General features: G+C 44.8%; 1 protein-coding gene across 1 annotated transcript in view; it reads left to right on the top strand.

The window, feature by feature from the left end:
* The first annotated feature begins 1,527 nt into the window (after positions 1-1,527).
* SUCLA2 (succinate-CoA ligase ADP-forming subunit beta) overlaps positions 1,528-24,951 on the top strand; it is a 75,648-nt gene continuing 52,224 nt past the window's right edge. The window contains exons 1-4 of the mRNA XM_008152061.3: positions 1,528-1,666; positions 5,549-5,729; positions 17,026-17,125; positions 17,308-17,470. Coding sequence (XP_008150283.1) covers positions 1,577-1,666; positions 5,549-5,729; positions 17,026-17,125; positions 17,308-17,470 — 534 coding nt within the window. The 5' untranslated portion in view covers positions 1,528-1,576. The remainder of the gene's footprint in view (positions 1,667-5,548; positions 5,730-17,025; positions 17,126-17,307; positions 17,471-24,951) is intronic.

Raw genomic sequence — 24,951 nt, 5'->3', positions numbered from 1 at the left:
TCCAGATTTTATTTGGCTATGATGGGCGGTAGAAGGGTGGAGCAAGAGATATATGAACTACCTATGTTTGCTTCCCCTCACCCTGTTTCTAACTGTGTGGAATATCTATTAGGGATGAATGGGGCCTTGCGGTTAGTCCCCCATGAGTGCAAGTAGAACAAAAAAGTCCTGCTTTTAAGAATAGAGATTTTTGTCCTGGCTGGTTAGCTCAGTTGGTTAGAGCATCATCCGGATACACTAAGGTTGCAGGCTTGGTCCCCAGTCAGGACACATACAAGAATCAACCAATGAATGCATGAATAAGTGGAACAACAACTTGATCTCTCTCTCCCTCTCTCTCCCCCGCTCTCTCTCTCATCAATAAATAGGGGAAAGAATTTAAAAGGAAAAAGAGGGAGAAAAAGAGTTAGAACTTTATTAAAAAAAGAAAAGAACAGATTTTTGTGGCTGCAAAAACAAAACAAAAAACCCTTTCTATTCCCTAAGTCGATAAGCTGCTTGTATTAGATTCATTTTTTCTTTTTACAGTGTTGTTCTGTGAATCCTGTCACTGCATCAGAAGTGAGTCCCAGAGCCTGGCTTAATGCTTGTCAGCAACGCCCACCTCTTCCTAGATTAAGATCTTGCCCACTGACACATTTTGAAGCCCCATGTCCAGGGCAGAATAGTCATTTGTCCAGAGGTCAGTTCCTTGGTGGGGCACACGTCATATCAGGGTTTTCAACGCACAATGTGTGCGCCTGATTAATCTGCAGAACTCTAAGAAATACAGACGTCCTGACTCCCCTCCTCAGACAGAGTCTGGTAAAGGAACGTTTTAGAGAAGCTACCCAGTAACTCCGGTGTGCGCTCTGCAGTGACAGCTGGTAGCGACCCTCTTTCCTTCAAGCCCAGGAATCGCTGTTTGTGCGAGTTTTCCCCCTCACCCGAGGATATGTTTTTATTGATGTGAGAAAGAGAGGGAAGGAGAGAGAGGAGAGACATCGATCTGAGAAACATCCATCCGTGGCCCCTAGTTCCCGCCTAAGGAGGAAGAGCCCGCCACCTAGGTCTGTGCCCACCGGAATGGAAACCTCAGCCTTTTGGGCGTGGAGGACGACGCCGGGACCAACTGCGAATCGCTCTGTTAGATTCACCATTGTATCCCAAGGGCTCAACTGAGTGTTTGCCTCAAAGCTGAGATTCAGCACTTATTCTTGAATGCAGCTCACCTTACATATGAGACAAATGAGGCTCAGAGGAGTGAAGACCACACAGGTGGAGGCGCTGGTGGTCCTTCCATGACACTTCACTAGGAAATACACAGCTGCTTTCAGGCCGCAAGTCGGATCTGGAGGCTGCGGTGCCCGGTTCCAAGGACCAAAGTGTGCTTTCCACCCGCCTGGTGCCGCTCCGGCCCAGCCAGAGCGGTTCCCGCTTTTGCCCTCTGCAGGCCGGGCGGCCCCCGGCCGGTCCACGCCGGGCCCCGCCCCGAGGGTGGGCCGCGGGCGGAGACGCGTCCCGAGCGGCTGCGTCGCCGGCGACCTCGCCTAGCTGCGCCTGCGCAGGCGCCGAGGGGTCGGGGCTGGACGCAGAAATGGCGGCCTCCATCTTCTCCAGCCGGCTGTTGGCCGCCGCCACCCTTAGGAGCCACCCGCCCCGGACGGCGCTGCGGGCCGCCGCCCAGGTACCGAGCCCAGCCTGCTCTTGCTGTGAGGGTCGGTAGGAGAAAGGGCGAGGCGTGCAGGGACCCGAGGCCGGACTCGGGGTCACTTCTCCGTCAGTGACATTGGTTGACACGGGGCGCCCGCCGGGGAGTGCCGGCGGCCGGGGCGACGAGCTGGCTCTGGTTGGCGTCGCCTTGCCCCGGCCCTCAGCCGGCGAGGAGCCCGGCGACCCGGCGGCAGCCGCTGCCCCGGTTTCCGAGGGGGCTGCCGCCGTGTCTACCGCCGCCTCGACTCGCGCGGGGGCCCACGGCGGTCGGGCCCACCCCGGGGAGGGGGCATGCCCTTCAGACGAACTTTGTGTTCCTTGGGAGCCGCCGTGGTGGATGACGGTGCCAGGGCCGGCGGTGCTAGCTGACTGGGCTTTCCTGGGCCGAGGCAGCGAAGTTTCTTCCCTCCCCCTCTCCGTAGTCGTGTTCCTTTCTGCTTGTTAATGGTGGTGATAAGATGGTGTGTACGGGGTTTCTAATTGGGGAAGTAATCTTTTGGATCACTTCAGTTTTGAATAGATTATCGCATAATGGCCTCGGGTTTTTGTTTTTCTTTTTGAGTGTTTACCGTGGGCCAGGCCGTCTAACTAGGCTTTTCAGCCACACAATAAGGGAGTCAGCTACATGTGCATCATTGATGAAGAAAGTGTTGCCCAGAGAACAAGTAATTTGGGTAGGTAAGGTCAGAGCTTAGGTTGAATTCCAGAACCGAATGGCTCCAGAGCTTGTGTGCTTGAATCTGCTCTACAATGTTTTCCAGAACATAAGAATTGTCCACCATTTGTCCACCATCCAGAGCTGAGGGGTCAGTGCTGACATGTACACATAAGGAACTGATGGACATTGAAATTGGGTCTCAAAAGAACTTTTGGTCCAGAAAGAAACTCACTACAGACTGATTCATTTGCCTGTCAGCATAACTATTATTGCTCGTCTCACATTCAGTTCTTATAAGTAAATCTCTAGTGACACATGATCTCGCTCATCTAGGGGAAATGATGAACAACATAGACTGAGGAACAAGAACAGAACCAGAAACAAGGAGGCATCGATCGGACTATCGGGCCTCAGAGGGAGGATAGGGGAGGGTGGGGGGAGTGGGGAGAGATCAACCGAAGGACTTGTGTGCATGCATATGAGCCTGTCTAACGGTTAAGTTCAACAGGGGGGTGGGGGCATCCGTGGGGAGGGGTGTGGGATGGGAATGGGGGGATGAGGACAAATATGTGACACCTTAATCAATAAAGAAATTAAAAAAAAAAAAGAAGAAGAAAAGGAGGAAAGGTCATTTGAACTTTTTCCACTTCTCTTTTGGAAGCCATGAGGTCTCTGTTGGCATGTTAGTATGTTCACTGTGTCTATATAAGTGTTATATTTTCTACCTCTGATGGTTTGCTAATTTGTAAAAAAATAAAATAAAAAACAGCTCTAATTGGCCTTAAAAGAAAAAAAAAAGAATTGTCCGATTCTTTTCAAGGATAAAACTTGTGGAAGGGCATAATTGGCTTTGTAAGCCAGTTATGTTATGAAGTAACTCAGACGCTCCATACATTAATTGATTTTAACTATTATTTTTTCTTTTAAAAGCTAATCACACTTTCAACTTACAGATAGTGAATCCCATGAGTTTGCTTCCTAATAAAAGTGTTGTTTTTTTGGTCTTGAACTTCCTTATGAGTCGTAAAGGGTGCTGTCTAGTTTTTAGAATGTTTTCATCCTAATCATAATCTTCAGCCTTTTGGAAATTCCTTTGTAAGCCTTTATGTCTCCATATGGAGATGCCTAATGTATTGTCTTAATAACATCTCTTCTACTCTCACATTAAGTAATGTAGCTTTAGAGTTTGGAAGGACCTCAGAGAGCTGCCACAACCATCACTCCCAGCAGCTGGGGCAGTGAATGCTTTCGTGCCGAAGGGAGGATCTGGACAATACACCACAATATCCAATATAGGCTTTGACTCTTAAAAACAAAACAAAACACATTTTTTTTTATTGATTTCAGAGAGGAAGGGAGAGAGAGAGAGAAACATCAATGATGAGAGAGAATCATGGATCAACTGCCTCCTGCACACCCCACACTGGGGATCAAGCCTGCAACCTGGGCATGTGCCCTGACCAGGAATCGAACTGTGGCCTCCTGGTTCATAGGTCGATGCTCAACCACTGAGCCATGCTGGCCGGGAGGCTTTGACTCTGGATTGTATGAAAGAGTAATGGTACCAAGTCATGCAATTAATCACATATCTAGTGCCAGGCAATTTGTTAGGTGCTGGAGGAATCCTACCTAACGAAAAGGTAATATGCAAATTACCATCGACACACCCACAAACCACGCCCACAAGCCAATCAGAGCGAGTATGCAAATTAACCCAACCAAGATGGCTATAGCTGCAGAAGCAAGGTTTCCCAGATAACAGAGCAAGCCAAGCTTTCCTTCCGAGAGCTGTTGCAGGCCTAAGCCTCCACTCAAGCTACAAAGTTTGAATTATAGAAGGTAAACAAATTCAAACAGAAATGGCGGCAGAACCAAACAGAAATGGTGGCAGAACGGAGCTTGAGAGAGTAAGCCAGGGTTGCCGGCGGCAACAGGGGAAGCAAAGCTTTCCGCACACCCTGTCCGGGGCCCAGCCTCCTCTTAAGGCTACAAAGTTTCAATTATAGAAGGTGAATTAACTGCCACAGAAATGGCTGCCGGCCGTGGAGGGAGCAGCAGGCTTGGCTCCGCTCCAGGCTACAAAGTTTCAATTGTAGAAGAAAAATAAAATTCCAAATACCAGGGCCTCCGCTTGGGTTGCCAGGGGGCGTGGCTGGCCTGCAAACCACCACAGGCCCCTCACTCAGGCCGCCTCACGCCCCAAGGGAACCCCCACCCTGATCTGGGACACCCTTCAGGGCAAACCAGCTGGCCCCCACTCCTGCACCAGGCCTCTATCCTGTCTAATAAAAGAGGAATATGCAGATTGACCATCACTCAAACACACATTATGTCTGCCCCCATGTGGTCAAAGATCCTGCCCCCATGTGGACACAAGATGGCCAGCAGGAGAGGGCAGTTGGGAGGCACCCGGCCTGCAAGGGAGGGCAGTTGAGAGGGACCAGGCCTGCAAGGGAGGGCAGTTGAGAGGGACCAGGCTTGCAAGGGAGGGCAGTTGGAGGTGATCAACCCTGCAGGAGAGGGCAGTTAGGGGTGACCAGGCTGGCAGAGGAGGGAAGTTGGGGGCAAACAGGCTGGCAGGGGAGCAGTTAAGCATCAACCAGGCTGGCAGCAGAGTGGTTAGGGGGTGATCAGGCTGGCAGGCAGAAGCGGTTAGGGTCAATCAGGAAGGCAGGCAGGCAAGCAGTTGGGAGCCAGCAGTCCTGGATTGTGAGTCGGACATCCCTCCAGGGGTCCCAGATTGGAGAGGGTACAGGCTGGGCTAAGGGACGACCCCCCTCCGTGCACGAATTTCGTGCACCGGGCTTCTAGTGGTGGAGAGAAGAAAGTTGGGAAGGATTTTTGATTTGTTGGGCAAATAAGATTGGTTTTACATCTGCTGAATTTGGCCTTGAGGCAGAAATGCTTTGAATATTATTAGAGATATGGTAGTAAAGTTCAAATGAAAGATAAGGACTAGAGATGATGAGGAAATAGTTAAAACCACTAGGGTAACATTTGACATTTAGCTGGCAGATTAGCTTTTAATTTTAAATTGTAAATTAGGTACTGTGAATGTTATATTTTATTTAGTGTAATAGGTTTATTAGCGGCTATGAAGAACCAAGTACTATATAGAGACAAATAATTTTGAGAAGGTGTTTTTAATAAGAATAACTGCCAATTTAGTATATATAATTATATCCCCAATTTCTTTAGGTTCTGGGAAGTTCTGGATTGTTTAACAACCATGGATTCCAAGTACAACAACAACAACAAAGGAATCTCTCACTACATGAATACATGAGTATGGAATTGTTGCAAGAAGCTGGAGTCGCCATTCCCAAAGGACACGTGGCTAAGTCACCAGATGAAGCTTATGCAATTGCCAAAAAATTAGGTACTAAACTTAAAAAATTCATGCTACCTTGACATGGCAGCTCTGATAAGATATGAACTGTACTTTTGATTTAATAACTTCTAGTTTTTATTTTATTAGTAAAATAAGCAATAAATTTTATTTACTTAAAAGAGAAAGCAAAACTTTATGATTGTTGATATTCTAAAATTATTATGAACTCCCATAGTGCTAGTGACTTAAGAATCACTTATGTTGGCATTAGGAAGCTGAAGTGCTACTTTTAGTTGGAATATAATGTATTGAGAAGAAAATTATACTACTCCATAGTTTAAAAGTATTGTGGCTGTGGTGATTCTTCAGGGAATTGGTGAAGTATAATCTTAGCTGTTTATGTGAGAGTAAAGAGAGGTCCAATATCCTCCCTCCCCTTTTTGACATTAAAAAAGAAGGAAGCTCAAGGGGAAAAAAGAAAGTCAAGCCCTAGAATGTAAACTCTATGAGGGCTTCTTTGTCTAATTTTGTTTACTGATATCTCCCAAACTCAGAAGAGTAAGAGTATCTGACACTTAGGTAATCAGTAAATATTGTTTGTTAAATGAATTAAGCAATTACCTATGTTTATTAGTAGGCCCTTTTATTGATAATAGAAATCTTAATAGCTTATATTATTTGAATTTAATCTCTGAATTAAAAAATAAGTTTTGATTAGAAAATATGCTTCAGTTTACATTTTTTATAATTTAATATGAGAACTTAAGTAATATACTAGCTATATAATGCATTTTCTTTTTAGAAGTATTTAAAATTCCACCAATATCTTAGTGGGTTAACACAATTGATTGCTCTTGTATGTACCTTTGATTAATATGGCTTTAAATGTGCTTTGGTGAAGACTTTGTTTTTATTAATGTTTTAAGATGTGGAACATTAAAAAAATTTTTTTAAAGTTAAAGTTTTATCTAGGTTTGTACTTATTTGTTTCTGGAATGGGTTTTGTTTTTTTCAAAAGTGAGGGCATATACAAGTTTATAATGTATATTATAAACTTTTTTTAATGTGATTTCTTTGACTTGAAAAACATCATTTTTCATTTACAGTATTTTTTTTGTTAATGTGAAAAAAATTCTTTATATTCATATTACAAGCAAACTTCTTTTTATTTAGCAAAAGCCTTGTAAAAGTTCATACTGATTTTGGTGAAATTTTTATTAATTAATGGTGACCTGCAGTTTGAACTTACACATGGTAAGTGATGTACCTCATTTTTACCTTTGAAACAATCTATACTAATAAAAGGGTAATATGCTAATTAGACCGGAGTCTTCCGGATGTCCTTCCAGACAAAGCCACAGCGGCTGCTGTGAGGGCCGGGCCGAGGCTCAGGCAGCCGCTGTGGCTGCGAGGGCTGAGGCTCAGGCAGCTGTGGTGGCTGGCAGTGGCAGCAGCAACAGTGTGATGGGGGCATTGCCTTCCCCAGATCGGCCCAGTCGCCTCCCACAGAGGGAGGACAGACAGTAGGACATCCCCTGAGGGCTCCTGGACTGTGAGAAGGGGGCAGGCCGGGCTGAGGGACCTCCCCTCCCCCGCAGTGCACGAATTTTCGTGCACTGGGCCTCTAGTGTATATATGAGTCTCTTAAGGGTCAAGGCTTAAAAAAAACTAATGATTGTACTTCATATATCTATAGTATTTCTTTTTTTTTTGAAATCATTTTATTTATTTCTTTTTTTGTTTAAATTTTTTTATTGATTAAGGTATCACATATTTGTCCTCATTCCCCCATTCCCATCCCACTCCCCTCCCCATGCTTGCCCCCACCCCCCTGTTGTCCTTAACCACTGGTTAGGCTCATATGCATGCACACAAGTCCTTTGGTTGGTCTCTCCCCTTTATCCCCACCCTCTCCTCCCCTCCCTCTGAGGCCCGACAGTCTGATCCATGCCTCCTTGTTTCTGGGTCTGTTCTTGTTCATCAGTCTATGTTGTTTATCATTTCCCCTAGATGAGTGAGATCATGTGCTATTAGAAGTACACTTATAAGAACCAAAAATGAGACAAGCAATAATGGTTATGCTGAAAGGCAAATGAATCAGTCTGTAGTGAGTTTCTTTCTGGGCCAACAGTTCTTTTGAGACCCAATTTCAATGTCAAACAGTTCCTTATGTGTACATGTCAGCAATGATATTTCAGTTCTGGATGGTGGACAAATGGTGGTAATGCAGGTCCGACCCTCTCTGGTTTGGTCCTGGGCAACCTGCAGTGATGCACAGCTGCTAACTGCTAGTATGGGAAGGCCACGTCAGCGTCTTCCATCTCTGGACTGCTTCTCTTCTGTCTTCATGGCTGGAGTAGTCCTGTCGATTCCTCTCTGTTGCCGGAATCCACGTGGTCTCAGAGTTGTTTTTTGAAAATATACAAACATATTCTCGACCAAAAGTTAATAAAGGGATATTTTCTATAAAATTGACTTGAGATCCTTTTTCATTTTTTGCCCAAATGATTTTCCTCTGGCTTGTTTTGACACCATGTGTGTTTTTCATGGGTGTCTTGCTTTTAGCCTTACAATTAATTTTCTAAAGTACAAATTTTCTAGATGTAATTTACTTACAGGATATTTTTCCTTACATGATATTCTTCTACTATTCCCCCCTTTTTTTATTTAAATATTAGGAGGCTTTTGGAAATTTTATAATGTAGTCTTGATAGCTTTTAAATTTTAAATTTTTTTTTTTTGCACTATAATATTACTGCTTTAGGTTCATTACATGTTACGCAATTTTATCATGAGATGAACTACCAATAAAAATTTACTTAACACTTTAGGAACTGCTTTTTGTCCAGTACAATTAATTTTTCTAGAATATTCGCTTGTTTCAATTAGCCAATTTAAATTAGCCTGAAAACTTGACTACTTTTTTACTGTCAAATTTATTACTCTAACAAAAATCTTATTTTACCCTGTAAATATTAGTGGAAAGGATTATTTGCCTTCTTGAGTAGGCCCTGAGCATTCCTGGTGGTAGGCTGGATTTAGATATCAAAAACCCACTTCCCCACACCATGGGTACAAGACAACTCAAACAATTCTTGTTGGAGTGAGAGGGCAGCTGCTGTTGGCCAAGTCTCTGTCTGTTACCAGAGTCCCGTTTTGAGCTGGGCATGGGAAGTTAAGCAGCCATGGGGGCAGGAGACTTCCTTCAGAAGGGTTGAGTGTCCAGGCCCCTGCAAAATTGGGAGGGTGAGGTTCTGTGCCCCACCTCTGTTGACCCCCAAGTTCTCTCCTGATGGCCCCTCTGCGACTGTGCCTGTCTTAGGTTGTTCCTTCCCTGAGGAATCTTACCCACCTCTGGCTAACCAGCCATCCTCCGGGGCCAAGCAGGGTGATGTGAGGTTCAGTTCTGTCTCCTTGGTAGCTTATGCCCCCCGTGGCCTCCACTCCCAGCACCTGCCTTGGGATCCCCTCGCCTGCTGGCGGGGCCCCAGCACTGATCACATATCTTGGGGAACTCAGGTTTCTTCTCCAGGGAGGGTCCAGATCGCCCCACTGGGCAAGAGACAGATCCATGGTACCAGCCATCACGAGGCTTCAACCTCGACATGAACAGAAAGCTCAGGCAACAGTTGTGAGCAATTGGATTGTAAGAAGAGTGTCCCTCTTGGCCAATATCTATAGTATTTCTTGCAAAGGTTACTTTTTAATAACTATTTTGAGATTCAATATTATGTATGACCTAAATGTTAATTTTTAAAGAAGACCTAGCTAAGAAAGAAGGAAAACCTGGAAATGTAATTGAAAAAGGATAAGTTTTTCTAATTCTATCCTGTTTCCCTAAGGATGAATTTCCAATCATTTGACTTTCTTTTTCTATTTTTGTTAGTCTAATTTCTTGAGTGATTTTGTTGTTGTTGTTTCTTTGTTTGTTTTACCAATGTTTACCTTCATAATGCTGAATGTTTTCCATACCAATATTATTAGAGCCTGATTTATATACAGTGAAGTCAGTAAAAGTTATTTCTTTTTCTATTTCCAAATTATTATAATTGGTTTTCTGTAGTTTTCCATATACTTTCTCATTTAGTCTAATTTCACTATTTTGTTGAAATAATTTGTAGAAACTTTCACAAAATGAATAGGATTTATTTAAATGCCAATCTTTTTATTTCTTTATTCTTTGTAAACATCTTTAATGATTCTTAGCTATGGAAAAAAGAATAGTTATATTTAAGATATAATAAAACTATGATTATTTCTTGCAAGTTCTCTGGGACTAGGATTTGCAAGTAGTAAGGAGTAGGTAAGCTGCTCTGATTTTGATCCCCCCTTGCTACAAAAAGCATCTTGTTCATCTAGAGAGTGCTTTTTGTTGTTAATTTTCACCCAAGGATATGTTTTCCATTGATTTTTCAGGAAGAGTAGAAAGGAAGGAGAGAGGGAGGGAGAAAGAGAGTGAGAAAAACAATTGTTGTGAGAGACGTATCAATTGGTGGCTTCCCGCATGGGCCCCAACTGGGCCCAGAGATCGGTGTGTGGGTCGACACTCTAACCAATGAGCCATGCCAACTAGGGCTAGAAAGTGAGTTCTTCTTAAAGAACACTACAAATGAAGATTATAGTGGGATTAGTAACTAATAAGGACTTTTAAATGTAGAAGAACAGAAACTACTTTTTTGTAATCCTCACCTGAGGATGTTTTTATTGATTTGAGAGAGAGAGGAAAGGAAGAGAGAGTGAGAGAGAGAAACATCGATCAGTTGCCTCCCGTATGCACCCTGATGGGGTCGAACCTGAAACCTAGGTGAATCGAATTGAACCCACCACCTTTCTGTGTATGGGGTGACACTCCAACCAACTGAGCCACACTGGCCAGGGCTAAGGATAGAGATTTTTAAGAGCATACAATAGGACTTTGCCTTCTTTTTTCTTGTTTTTAAAATAATTTTTAATTTTTCAATTACAGTTGACATACAATAGTATATTAGTTTCAGCTTTATAGCATAGTAATTGTGCATTTTTATAACTTACAAAGTGATCTTCCTGTTAAGTTTAGCACCCATCTGACGCTATACTTAGTTGTTACAAAATTGACTATATTCCCTGTACATTCCCATGACTTGTTTTTATAACTGGCAATATGCACATCTTAATGCCTTCCCCCTTTTCACCCATACTACACCCCCCTCCCATATGGCAACTGTCAAAATGTCCTCTATGAGTTCATTTCTATTTTGTTTTTAGTTTCCATATGTAAATGAAATTATATAGCATTTGTCTCTGACTTATTTCACTTAGTATAATACCATCTAGGTCGATCCGCATTGAAAATGGCAAAATGTCATTAGTTTTTTATGGCTGAGTAATACTTCATTGTGTATATGTACCACATCTTCTTTGCCTATTTATCTATTGATGGACATTGAGATTGCTTCCATACCTTGCCTATTATAAATAACTAGAGGTCCGGTGCATGAAATCGTGCATGGGTGGGATCCCTACACCTGGTCAGTGATCAGGGCTGATTGGGGCCATCTTGCCCAGTCCCGATTGGGGCCGGGCTGATTGGAGCCTGCTGGCCAGGGGGAGGGACTGCGGGAGGTTGGCCAGCCCTGATCAGGGTGAATCAGGGCCGGCCAGCCGGGGGGAGGGACTGGCTGAGGGGAAGGTTGGCTGGCCAGGGGGAGAGACCATGGGAGGTTGGCCAGCTGGCCGGGGGGAGGGACCAGGGAGGTTGGCCGGCTTCAGGGGGTTGGCTGTGGGAGCGCACTGACCACCAGCGAGCAGCTCCTGCATTGAGCGTCTGCCCTCTGGTGGTCAATGTGTGTCATAGTGACTGGTTGACCGGTCGTTCGGTCATAACAGTTGCTTAGGCTTTTATATATATACTAGAGGCCCAATGCATGAAATTCGTACATGGGGGGGGGGGGAGGTCCCTGAGCCCAGCCTGCACCCTCTCCAATCCAGGACCCCTTGGGGGATGTCTGACTGCCTCTCACAATCCGGGACCAGTGGCTCCTAACCGCTTGCCTGCCTAATCACCCCTAACCCCTCTGCTTGCCTGCCTGATCGCCCCTAACCACCTTTGCCTGCCTGCCTGATCACCCCAACCACCTATGTCTGCCTGCCTGATTGCCCCTAACTGCTCCCCTACTGGCCTGATCGTCCCTAATTCCTCCCCTGCTGGCCTGATCGCCCCTAACTGCCTCTGCCTTGCCCTGCACCCGGGACCCAGGATTCCCTCCTATGGTTGGTCGCAGTCACCTGGGACCCGGGCTTCCCTCCCTCTGGCCAGCCTCAGGCACCCAGGACCTGGGCCAGCTTTGCCCGGGCTGGCTGCAGCCACAGGGGACCGCAGGGCGGGCGGCTTGTCCGTCTTCTGGGCCACAGGCATAGCCGTTGGCACCCGGGACCACGGGGCGGGCGGCTTGACCCTCTCCCGGGCCGCAGGCTGGCTGGTCCCCATTCCTCTCTTGCGAGCTCCTTTGTGCCTGGCTGCTCCACATTCCTCTCTCGTGTGCTCATTTGTACCTGGCTGGTCCCCATTCCTCTCTCCCCAGTGTTGAGTGTCTGAGCAGTTCCAGCTCAAGGGTGTGAGGGTGTGATGACCATTTGCATATTAGCTCTTTATTATATAGGACTAGAGGCCCAGTGCACGAATTCGTGCACGGGTGGGGTCTGGCCAGCCCGGCCCTAATCGGGGCGGATCAGGGCCCAGCCAGTTGGGAGGAGATGGCGGGAGGTTGGCTGGCCGCCGCTCCCCCATCGATCAGGGCCCAATCAGGGCTGGGCTGCCCGGGGAGGAGGGTCCACGGGTGATTGGCCATGGGGAGAGGCTGTGGGCAGTGGGCCGGCTGGCTCCACCCGTGATTGGTGTGTGTGGGGGCGGTCGGGGGCAGAGCTGGCTGGGGGTAGGAGGTCACAGGCCAATCGGGGTGGTGGGGGCTGATTGGGGGTGGGGCCAGCCAGGGGGAGGGGTCGCAGGTGGTTGGCTGGCCAGCCCTGCTCCTGATTGGAGTGGGGGGGCCGAGTGGGGGCAGAGCTGGCTGGTGGGAGGGGCCGTGGGCCTATTAGGGTGGTGGGGGCCCATTGGGGGCAGGCTAGGTGGAGGGGCCACAGGTGGTTGGCTGGCTGGCCTTTCCCCCTGTTGGAGTAAGGGGGCGATTGGGAGTGGGACCGGCCAGGGGGAGGAGCTGTGGGCCAGTCGTGGTGGTGGGGGCCATTTGGGGGCAGGGCCTGTTGGGGGGTGGGGCTGCAGGAAGTTGGCTGGCCGGCCCCGTCCCCTGTTGGGGTAGGCAGGGTGATTGGGGGCAGGGCTGGCTGGAGGGAGTGGCCGCGGGAGGTTGGTCCCCGGCCCCACCCACAATTGAGCTGGTTCGCTGACCGCAGTGGGCATCATAGTGACTGGTCATTCTGGTTGTTACAGTGTTCTGGTTGCTGGCTTTTTATATATATAGATAGATGCTGCAGTGAACATAGGGATGTATATATCTTTTTTTTTTTTAAATATATTTTTTTATTGATTTGAGAGAGGAAGGGAGAGGGAGATAGAAACATCAATGATGAGAGAGAATCATCGATTGGCTGCCCCCTACTGGGGCTTGAGCCCACAACCCGGGCATGTGCCCTTGACTGGAATTGAACCTGGGACCCTTCAGTCCCTAGGCTGATGCTCTATCCACTGAGCCAAACCAGGTAGGATTATATATCTTTTTGAATCAGTGTTTTTGGTTTCTTTGGATACATATCCAGAAGTGGAATTGCTGAGTCCTTCTTTGTCTCTTGCTGTAGCCTGTTTTGTAGTCTTAATTTTTTCTGATATAAATATTGCTATTCCAGCTTTTATTCCATTTTCATTTGCATGAAATACCTTTTTCCATCTTTTTACTTCTAGTCAGTGTGCTTTTCTTAAATTTGAAGTGGGTCTCTTATAGGCAGAATGTGCATGGGTCTTGTTTTCTTATCCATTCAGACACCCCATGTCTTTTGATTAGAGCATTTAACCCATTTACATTTAAAGTAATTGTTAATAGACATGTAGAAATTGCCATTTTAATATTCATATTTTGTCATCTTTTTTTTTTCTTCTTAAAGAAGTTCCTTTAACATTTCTTGTACTAAAGGTTTAGTGGTGGTAAACTCCTTTAGCTTTTTCTTGTCTGGGAAGCTCTTTATTTGTCCTTTCATTCTAAATGATAGATTTGCTGGGTAGAGTAATCTTGGTTGCAGGTCCTTACTTCATCACTTTGAATATTTCATGCCAATCCCTTCTGGCCTGCAAATTTTCTGATGAGAAATCAGTTGACAGTCTTATGGGAACTCCCTTGTAGATAATAACTAAGTTATTTTCTCTTGCTGTTTTTGAGATTCACTCTTAGTATTTAACCTTTGGCATTTAAATTATGTTGTGTCTTGGTGTGGACCTCTTTAGGTTCATCTTGTTTGGGACTCTGCTTCCTGGGCTTGTATGTCTATTGACTTTGCCAGGTTAGGGAAGTTTTCTTTTTTTTTTTTTTTTAAGTTTTCTGTCATTATTACTTTAAATACATTTTCAACATTTAGCTCTCTCCTCCTTCTGATATGCCTATGACATGAATGTTGTTACACTTAATGTTGTCCCAGAGGCACCTTAAACTAGTGGTCGCCAACCTTTTGGACTTCACGACCACCAGTGGTCCACGGACCACTGGTTGGTGACCGCTGCTCCCAGGGTTTCCTTAACCCAGCAGTTGCCAACCTTTCGGACCTCACGGACCACCAGTTGGCGACTGCTGCCTTAAACTATTCTTATCTTTTTTGGATTTTCTTTTTCCTATTCTGATTGGGTGTTTTCTGTAACCTTGTCTTCCAAATCACTGATTTGATTCTGTGCTTCATATAATCTGTTGATTCTCTCTAATATATTCTTCATTTCAATTATTGTATTCTTAATTTCTGACTGGCTCTTTTTTTTATGTTCATCTCCATTTTTACGTTTTCTGTCTCCTTGTTAAAGTTCTCATTGGGTTCATCTGTTCTTCTCCTAAGGTCATTGAGCATCCTTATGACCACTGATTTGAACTCTGCATCTGGTAGATTGCTTGTTTTGGTTTTGTTTAGTTCTTTTTCTGGAATTTTGTTCTATTCTTTCATTTGTCTCCTCATTTTAACTCCTTCCCTGTGTTTGTTTCTATGTATTAGGTAGATCTGCATGTCTCCTCATTTGGGCAGGTTGGCCTTATGTAGTAGGTGTCCTATGTGGCCCAGTGGCGCCATATCCCTGGTCACCTGGGCTGGGTGCTCTGGGGTGTCCCTTATGTGGGTTTTTGGGCCCTCTTGTTGTTGAGCCTTGATTGCTATTGTCATGTCAGTGGATTGGATTGACCCTCAGGCTAACTTGCTGTGAGGACTGGCCATGAGTATAATGGACAAGCTGTTGTTTGGGACTTTGGTGTCTACTGAGTCCACCCTTTTGGAGTGTTGTTTGTAGAGCCAATTGGGAGGAGGGTGGTGCTCTGGACACTTGAGTTTGCTCTGGGGCCTCTTGGAAGGGGCTCTGATGCAATCTAAGGTTAGCCACTGCCTGTGCCTGGCTCAGGGCCACCTGGTCTGAGCTACAAAATGATCTGTAGATAATTGCCTTGTACTTGAAGGTGCCTGGAAGAGGTTAAGCTGCCAACTGAGGCCAGCTGCCATTAGTGCTGGTCTTTGGGCTGCTTAGCAAGAGGTATGGGGCATGCCATGGCCAGTTGCTGCTTGTTTGGAGTTGGGAACATTTGAGAGGTTTTGGGAAAGTTTGCTGCAGAATGGAAACAGACCATTTGTATGGAAAAGTTGCTGGAAGTTACTTGGTTGGGCCTGCAAGTTGGGTTGGATGGAGTCTCTTGAGAATCAGCAGGGTAGAGCGAGTGGTGTTAGCCAGTTTAGTGTAGACTCAGATTTGGTGCCTGTCTGTGCCTGCAGGCTAGGTGGATGAAGGACTTACCTAGGAACAATGGTGTCTGTCAGCGTTTCTGTCTGGGAGAAAGCTGTTAATCCAATCCTCACCTTGAAGCCAGACAATTCATTTCTTACCTGGATGTCCCTGGCACTTTTTGAGCTGCTGCCCCATTGCTGGAGTTCAGTATGAGCGAGTCTGTCAGCAAATAATCCTTGTGCCTGGGACTTCAGCAGCCCTCTGTGGAGCCCTGGGCTGGGGAGCCTTGTGGGGGGCATGGGAACTCCTCAACGGGGATGTGGGTGGTGAGGAGACTATGCAGCCAAGATATCCCTCCTGATTTTTAACTACCACACCATGGATGTCGGGCCTTCCTGATCTATCTTTTTGCCCTTCCTACCAGTCTCCATGTGGCTTCTTCTGTACTTCTTCCCCCTTCCCTTCCCTTCCCTTCCCTTCCCTTCCCTTCCCTTCCCTTCCCTTCCCTTCCCTTCCCTTCCCTTCCCTTCATTATTTATTTATTTGATTGATTGATTTTAGAGAGAGAGAGAGAAACATGGATTTTGTTGTTCCACTCACTTATGTATTTACTGGAGGCCCAGTGCACGAATTCGTGCATGGGTGGGGTCCCTCTGGGTGGCCTGCAGGGATCAAACCGAAACCCGCAGTCCAACGCTGCCTGCAGGCTTGCGCCCAATCAGTCCCGATCAGGAGAGGCTCGCGCTGCCACAGCAGCACTCATTAGCCATGAGCCCTGCGTCTGGTGCCCTCCCAAGGGGAGTGGCCTGTGGGATCTGGCTGAAACCGGCTCTCTGACATCCCCCAAGGGGTCCCGGATTGCAAGAGGGCACAGGCCAGGCTGAAGGACCACACTGGTGCATGATCGGGCCGGGGAGGGACCGCGGGAGGGCTCCAGGGCATGTCCAGCCCATCTCGCTCAGTCCCGATTGGCCAGACCCCAGCAGCAAGTTAACCTACCGGTCGGAGCATCTACTCCCTGGTGGTCAATGCACATCATAGTGAGCTGCTGAGCAGCCTTAGCATGTCATTAGCATATTACACTTTGATTGGTTGTTCGGTTGGTCTGCCGTTCTGTCTATTCTCATATTATCCTTTTATTATATAGGATTGGTTGCTTCTTGATGTGTCCTGACAGACTGGAGATCAAACCCACAACATTGGTGTATGGAGACAATGCTCTAACCAACTGATCTACCTGATCAGGGTCTGCATATCATTAGTTATAGGACTTCTGTTCAGCTAAGAGTTAGGCATTCTCATACATGGAATGCCTATTTTTTTTACATTGTGGATAAATGACTTTACTGCATTTAATAATACCACTTAATACGTATGCTTAAATAACAAAATATTCCGTCTTGCATGCTTCCCCATGCTTTTTATCTAATAGAAGTGTTTTTTTTCTAGGTTCAAAAGATGTTGTGATAAAGGCACAGGTTTTAGCTGGTGGTAGAGGAAAAGGAACATTTGAAAGTGGTCTCAAAGGAGGAGTGAAGATCGTTTTCTCGTAAGTCATGTTTTTTGAAGAAAAACCATTAATGAAAAAATCATTGTAAAAAATTCTCCTATTTATTGAATTGATGAAATACTGAGATTTCAGTATTAGATGAGATGAGATTTTGTCTATCATATGCTTTTGTTTTACTCATTTGGAGGAAAAAAGAATTTGAGTTGTTTTTCTTATTTCAGTCCAGAAGAAGCAAAAGCTGTTTCCTCACAAATGATTGGGAAAAAGTTGTTTACCAAGCAAACAGGAGAAAAGGGCAGAATTTGCAATCAAGTGTTGGTTTGTGAGCGAAGATATCCCAGGAGAGAATATTACTTTGCAATAACAATGGAAAGGTCATTTCAAGTGAGTAACTGTAGTCATGATATATTTAGGATTTTAATACATTCAGTTTCAGAAGTTGATTATTCTGTTTATATGTGTCAAAGCACAATACTTATTTAATGTCATTTTTTTTTTAAATAGCATGATTAATGCTATAAAGTTTCATGTATATTATCATGGCAAAAGAAGTTATAGGCAAAACCCTTCTGAAATAAAATCCACAGGATTTTAAAATTGTTAACTTGCTAAGAGCAACTTAAATCATCTCTAGATTTTATAGACTGAGAAAATAATTTCTAGCAGAGTAAAATATTCTAACCAAAGAGAAAAGTCTCTGAACCCAGTAAAAGTATGTGTATCCCTGGCTTCATCTTTTTCTTTTTCATCCTGTTGGTATTTTTTATAGTTTGGGGTTTCTTTCACTAGATAATTTGGTACTTGGCAAGTTGGAAGTTAACATTCAATAACAAACGATATTCTAAGCGATATGATTCTAAGGAGCATAACCCTAGTTATGCTTCCCTCTCTTAATGGAACCTAAAATGTTAGTTGTGAACTTAAGTCATCAGGTGAAGAGAAAGCTTTTCATAGACCTGCTGTTTAGAGAGAACATTGGTAATCATTTTGTACTGTAAATATTTGGCTTTTTGCATGCATTGGTTAAGTTTTATGAGCTGAGTCTGTGTAACTAGCTTGTCTTCTGGAATAAGCTAGATATGTATTTGGAAGCCCTGGTAAGGATTTGTTGTAATCAGAATTTTAAGTCATGAAAATATTTTTCTTATATAAAACAGCTTTTTAAAAATAGTTATTTTCTATATTGTGATTTTTGTTCCTATAGTTAATTAAATATTAATGCTTCAATGATATTTTCAAGTATTTTTGTAACTTTTAAGTTTTATAAGAAAGTATTTCTTAAGGTAACATTAGATGGTAGTAAAAACTACTCAGGTTTCGGTATAATAAAAGGCTAATATGCAAGTGGAACAACAGGTCGCTATGACACGCAGTGACCTCCAGGGGTCAGATGCTCAATGCAGGAGCTGCCCCCTGGTGGTCAGTGCACTCAGGCAGAAGCCCTGAGCTGGCTCACAGTTGGCGAGTGCAGGGGCAATGGTGGGAGCCTCTCCTGCCTCTGCAGCACCACTAAGCCATCAATCAGACATCCCCCGAGGGCTCCCGGACTGCAAGAGTGCGCAGGCCAGGCTGAGGGCCCTCCCCCCGAGTGAATGAATTTCGTGCACCGGGCCTCTAATCCTACATAATAAAAAGGTAATATGTAAATTACCATCACTCCGCTACGCTCACGATTGGGCCAGCAGGAGACACAGGGGGCGGGACTTGGGGTGGCTGGGGTGGTGATTGGGCCGGCAGGACGCTGAGCTCGCGTTGCCAGCAGCGGCGCAAGCTCAGCGTCTGCGCCATGGCTGTGCTGCAGCACAATCAGGCCTGGGCGTTTGGAGGTTTGGAGGCGGCGCAGCTCCGGGGGAGGAGTCTGGCGGCAGTTGGGCCGCAGGAACGCGCGGCAGTGTCTGCAGAGGACGCGGGTTTCCACGAAGGCAGAGGAGGGTGTTGGATTTTGTCAAATGCTTTTTCTGCATCAATTGATATGACTACGTGGTTTTTATCTCTCAATTTGTTTACGTGAAGTATCACATTTATTGATTTGCGGATATTGTACCATCCTTTCATCCCTGGGATACATCCTACTTAGTCATGGTGTATGATCTTTCTGATGTACTGCTGGATCCGATTTGCTAGAATTTTGTTGAGGATTTTGGCATCTATGTTCATGAGGGATATTGGCCTGTAATTCTCTTTTATTGTGTTGTCTTTATCTGATTTTGGTATTAGGGTGATGCTGGCTTCATAGAAGGAGCTTGGAAGTGTTCCTTCCTCTTGAATTTTTTTAAATAGTCTGAGGAGGATAGATTTTAGTTCTTCCTTGAATGTTTGGTAAAACTCCCCTTTGAAGTTGTCTGGCCCTGGGCTTTTGTTTGCTGAAAGCTTTTTAATGACTGCTTCAATTTCTTTCATAGTTATTGGCCTATTGACATGTTTAGATTCTTCCTGATAGAGTTTTGGAAGATTGTATTTTTCTAGGAATATGTCCATTTCCTCCAGGTTGTCCAGTTTGTTGGAATAGAGTTATTCATAGTATTTTTTAACAATCCTTTGTATTTCGGTGGGGTTTGTTGTTATTTCACCTCTTTCATTTCTGATTTTGTTTATTTGGGTCCTCTCTCTTTGCTTCTTGGTGAGCGTGGCTAGAGATTCATCAATCTTGTTTAGCCTTTCAAAGAACCAGCTCTTGGTTTTGTTGATCTTTTGTATTGTTTTTTGGTCTCTATGTCGTTTATCTCCGCTCTGATCTTTATTATTTTCTTCCTTCTGCTTACACTGGGCTTTTCTTGTTGATCTCTTTCTAACTCTTTGAGTTGTAGGCTTAGGTAGTTTTGTAGCATTGTTTCTTGTTTTTTGCAGTAGGCTTGTAGAGCTATGAACTTTCCTCTCAAGACTGCTTTCGCTGTGTCCCATAGGTTTTGGATTGTTGGGTTTTCATTGTCATTTGTTGCCATGATGTTTTTTATTTCTTCTTTGATCTCTCTGGTATCCCAGTCATTGTTTAATAGTATGCTATTTAGTCTCCATGTGTTTGATTTTTTTGGATTGTTTTCATTGTAGTTGATTTCCAGTTTTCTGCCATTGTGATCTGAGAAGATGTTTGATATGATTTCTGTCTTCTTGAATTTGGGGAGACTTTGCTGTGTCCCAATATATGGTCTGTCTTTGAAAATGACCCATGTGCACTTGAGAAGAATGTATATTCTGTGGCTTTGGGGTGAAATGTTCTGAAGATGTCAATTAATTCCATTTGGTCTAGAGAGTCATTTAGAATTGATGTTTCTTTGCTGATTTTTTGTTTAGAGGATTTGTCCAATGATGATAGTGGGGTATTAAAGTCTCCTATTATGAGTGTATTGCTGTCAATCTCTCCCTTGATATTCTCCAGGAGTTTTTTTATGTATTGGGTGCATATATGTTTACCAGAGTTATTTCTTCTTGTTTGATTGCTCTGGTCCCTTTAGTATTATGAAGTGGCCTTCTTTATCTCTTTTTATATCCTTCACTTTGAGATCTATTTTGTCAGATATAAGTATTGCTACCCCAGCTTTTTTTCCCCTTTTCCATTCACCCTTTTTCCATCCTTTCACCCCCAGTCTGTGTGCATTTTATTTTCTGAGGTGGATTTCCTGTAGACAGCAGATATATGGGTCATGTTTTCTTATCCAATCAGTTACCCTATGTCTTTTGATTGGGGCATTTAATCCATTTACATTTAAAGTTATTATTGATAGGTACTTGTTTGTCGCCATTTTTGTTCTTTACCCCTGTGTTCCTTCTTTGCTTCCTATTTCTTCTTTTTACAGCAGACCCTTTAGCATTTCTTGCATTGCTGGTTTGGTGGTGATAAACTCCCTTAGTCCTTTTTTTCTGTGAAGCTCCTGATTTCACCTTCAATTTTGATTGATAGCCTTGCTGGGTACAGTATTTTTGGATTCAGACCCTTCCTTTGCATGACTTTGTATATTTCATTCCATTCCCTTCTGGCCTGATGTGTTTCTGTTGAGAAAGCACTCGCTAGTCTGATGGGGCATCCTTTGTAGGTAACTTTCTGTCTCTGGCTGCTTTTTAGATTGTTACTTTGTTGTTGGCGTTTGCCAATTTGATTATAATGTGGCTTGGTGTCGGTCTTTGGGGTTCATTTTGTTTGAGACTCTGTGAGCTTCTTGGATTTGTGTGGGTTTTCCCCCCCTATATCAGGGAAGTTTTCTGTCATTATTTCTTCAAACAGGTTTTCTAATCCTTGCTCAGTTTCCTCTCCTTCTGTCACCCCTATTATGCTGATGTTATTTTGTTTCGTGTTGTCCCAAAGTTCCTTTAGCCTCTCCTCCTGCTTTTTAATTTTTTTTCTAGAAGCTTCTCTACTTGGGTATTTTTTCCTACCTTGTCTTCTAGCTCACTGATGAGGTCCTCTGCTTCTAGTCTACTGTTGATGCTTTCTGTTGAGTTCTTTATATCAGCGATGTCATTTTTCTTTTCTTCTAGGTTCTTCTTCATTTCCTCTTGGTTTTTACTCATATTGTCGAATTTGTCTTCCATTCTTTTCAGCGACCTTATGACCATTTCTCTGAATTCTTTCTCTGACAGGTTGCTTGCCTCCATTTCGTTTACTTCCTTTTCTGGTGATGCCTGCTTTTCTTTCATATGCAGGCTGTTTTTTTGTCTCCCCATGATCTTTCTTCTCCAGGTGTCTGGTTATGTAGTTCTCTCTTTCCTGCATTGATTTAAAGGCACAAATTACAATACAACAAGGCACAACGCACAAGGCACTGAACATAAATGTATTCACGATATTAATAACCCCAAATAAAGGTGATCACCAGAGAAAGGCAAATTAGAGGATAAGAAAGAAAGAAGAGAAAAAAAAAGGAGTGCAAAAATGAAATTGGGAAAAGGGAGAAAAAAAGGTAAGAGAGAAAAGAAAGAAGAGGGGAAAAAACTATATGGGGCGAAAACTCCAATAGAACAGCCACTAATCCCAACAAATGCCAGCAACAAATACCTAGAGATGAATGCAAACTACAAACAACAACTGATATCAAGCGAGGCGAGGGAAAACAGAAGCAAAAAACAAAACAAAAAGAAAAAGCAAAACAATCTCATAAACAAGCATAAAAAAACCAATATAATTAACAATCTAGCAAACAAAAACAAAAGGACAGAGGGGGGACAAATTTTGGATAGTGAAGAAAGAGAAGAGAGAGGTGTGTATGGGCTTGGAGCAGGGGATTGGAAATTAGATATATAAGTAGGGTGAAATTTTAACCCGGGTAAAAAGAAGGAATAGGGAAAATATAAAGCAGGAATAGGGTAAGAGAAACAGGACAACAAAAGGGGAAAAGTGCCGAAACCGGTTTGGCTCAGTGGATAGAGCGTTGGCCTGCGGACTGAAGGGTCCCAGGTTCGATTCCGGTCAAGGGCATGTACCGCGGTTGCGGGCACATCCCCAGTAGGGGGTGTGCAAGAGGCAGCTGATCGATGTTTCTCTCTCATCGATGTTTCTAACTCTCTATCCCTCTCCCTTCCTCTCTGTAAAAAATCAATAAAATATATTTTAAAAAAAAATCAATAAAACATTTAAAAAAAAAAAGGGGAAAAGTGATGGAGAGAGTGTTGGCATAAAGGTAAAGTTGAGATACAGTAAAATGGTGCTAAAGGAAAGATGAAAATAAAATGTGGAACACTAATCACAAAGTAAAATAAAGATAAAATAAAATGACACTTTTTAAAAAGAGGTAAAATAGTAGTTGTAATAATACTGATTGAAAATAAAAATGTAATAATTAAAAAGGTAAAATCAAGTGAGCAAAAAAGAAAAAAAATTTAGTTTCTTAAATAAAAGATGAAAAAAAAAAAGTGCCATAGTGAAGGTCATTCACTTCCTCTGCTGTTCTGTTTGGCTCGCCTGTTTCCTAGTCAGGACAGTATTGAAGTTCCCTGCGTTCCACTGCTCCTCAGTGTTGTAGGCCACAGTCCTGATTTTCAAGCAGGCAGTACGTTTTTATTTCTTATACTCCTTTATTTGTGTTTACACAAGAGTAAATTTGTGATTCAACCCCTGGGTGGCATTGTTTCTGGATTGACCTCCGGGTCTTAGGTCCTCTCTAGCTAGTGTTTAGATTTTGTTTTCCTTGTGGCACTTAATACCGGTTTGGGGGAAAGGGCCGCCCCGAGCTGGTTCTCTGATCGCCACTCCCCCCTCTGATCCCCAAGTTCCACAAAAACAACTTTCCCCTACAGTCTCCTAGAGTGTCCCCAATTGGGTGATCCTGTGCACTGGGCTCAGCAATCAGAAGCAAGGATCCAAACAGAAAAAGAGAGAGAGAGAAGAACCAGAGGAAGCACGTGAACCTTGGTGCTGCGCGCAAATCTGTGCAGTCTCCTATCCCCTTGCATCCAAGCAGCCGGCACACCCTCCAGATCTCTAGGCTGTCCTTCTGCGCCCAGTTCAGCAATGGGTTGCTTTTTAGAGTTCCCTTCTGTTAGCTGCTGTGCCAGACTATAGCTGGTTGAAACTAATGTGTGACCAAAATATATTAGATGATTAACACTAATACAGGCCATAAGGAAATATTAACGGTCTCAGCCAGGTTTTCCCATGATGCACAACCTGTCCAAAAGCACATCCCCTCTCTGTTCATTCCTATTCTGGTCAGAAACACAGAACAAACTTTGGTCACTACAAAAAATAAAAGAATAATATGTTCATTGTAAACAAAATTTGGGTGGAGGGGGCGTAGCTGGTGTGGCTCAGTTTGTTAAGCACCAGGAGTTTGAAGTTCAATTCTCAGGTCAGAGCACATGCCCAGGTTGCAGGTTGCAGGCTTAATCCCCAGTAGGGGACATGCAGGAGGCAGTGATCAATGTTTTTCTCCCCCTCTCCCTTCTTCTCTCTGTCTCCCTTCTCTCTGATATTAATAAAAAACATTTTTAAAAAATTGTTGGGGGAGAAACCAAGATGGCGGCATAGGTGAAACACCTAACCTGCAGCCGGGCACAACAATTTCAAAGGCACAACTAGAGGTCAGAACGGACATCGTCCAGAACCACAGGAGAGCTGGCGGACTGAAATGCCCACAGATGGGGGGAAGGAGAAGGCCACGGGGACAATTGGGGGAGCCGTAAAAGCCTGAGGTATGGAGAAACTGGCGGAGACACGAGCACGCGCGCCTGCGGGGAGGATGGAGCCAGAGAGGAAGGGGCGGCTGACGGCCTGGCCGGCGTTCACTGGCAGGAAGGAGATAAAGGCTCCGGAGTGCGCTAAGCGCTGGCTCCGACTGCACTGAGCGCCAGTTCCGGGCGAAACCCTGGGAAGCCAGGCGCAGGCTGGGGGAATGAATCTGGGCTGTGGGGCGCAGGCACAGAGGAGCGGGGGAAGGCAGAGCACCAGAGGCGCGCACGGGAAGGGGCGCAAAGGACGGACTGTTGCCTGCACCACTGAACTGCCCTAGCGGGAAGGAGACATAAGCTCAGGACCGTGCTGAACCCCAGTTCCGACTGCACTGAACCCCAGTTCCGGGCGAATCCCTGGGAAGCCAGGCGCACGCTGGGGGAATGAATTTGGGCTGTGGTGGCGGAGGCACAGAGAAGCGGCGGCTCCAGACGTGCGCACTGGAAGGTGCGCAGAGGACGAACTTTTGCCTGCGCCACTGGGTGGCCCTGCTGGGAAGGAGACAGGGACGCCAGACTGCACTGAGACCCAGTTCCAACTGCACTGAAGCCCAGTTCCAGGCGAGAATCTGGGAGTCCAGATTCATTAGGGGAGGGACTGGACTGTTTGGCAGTGGGCGAAACTCCAGGGCGCGTTTCTCTCAGAGGTGTTTGCAAGGAATACAGAGGGACACAGACACAGGAGCCTCATAGGGCGGGGCTGACAG

This window comes from Eptesicus fuscus, chromosome 8 (assembly GCF_027574615.1).
Source record: "Eptesicus fuscus isolate TK198812 chromosome 8, DD_ASM_mEF_20220401, whole genome shotgun sequence".
Taxonomy (NCBI): Eukaryota; Metazoa; Chordata; class Mammalia; order Chiroptera; family Vespertilionidae; genus Eptesicus; species Eptesicus fuscus.
This window is presented reverse-complemented; position numbering and strand designations above follow the sequence as displayed.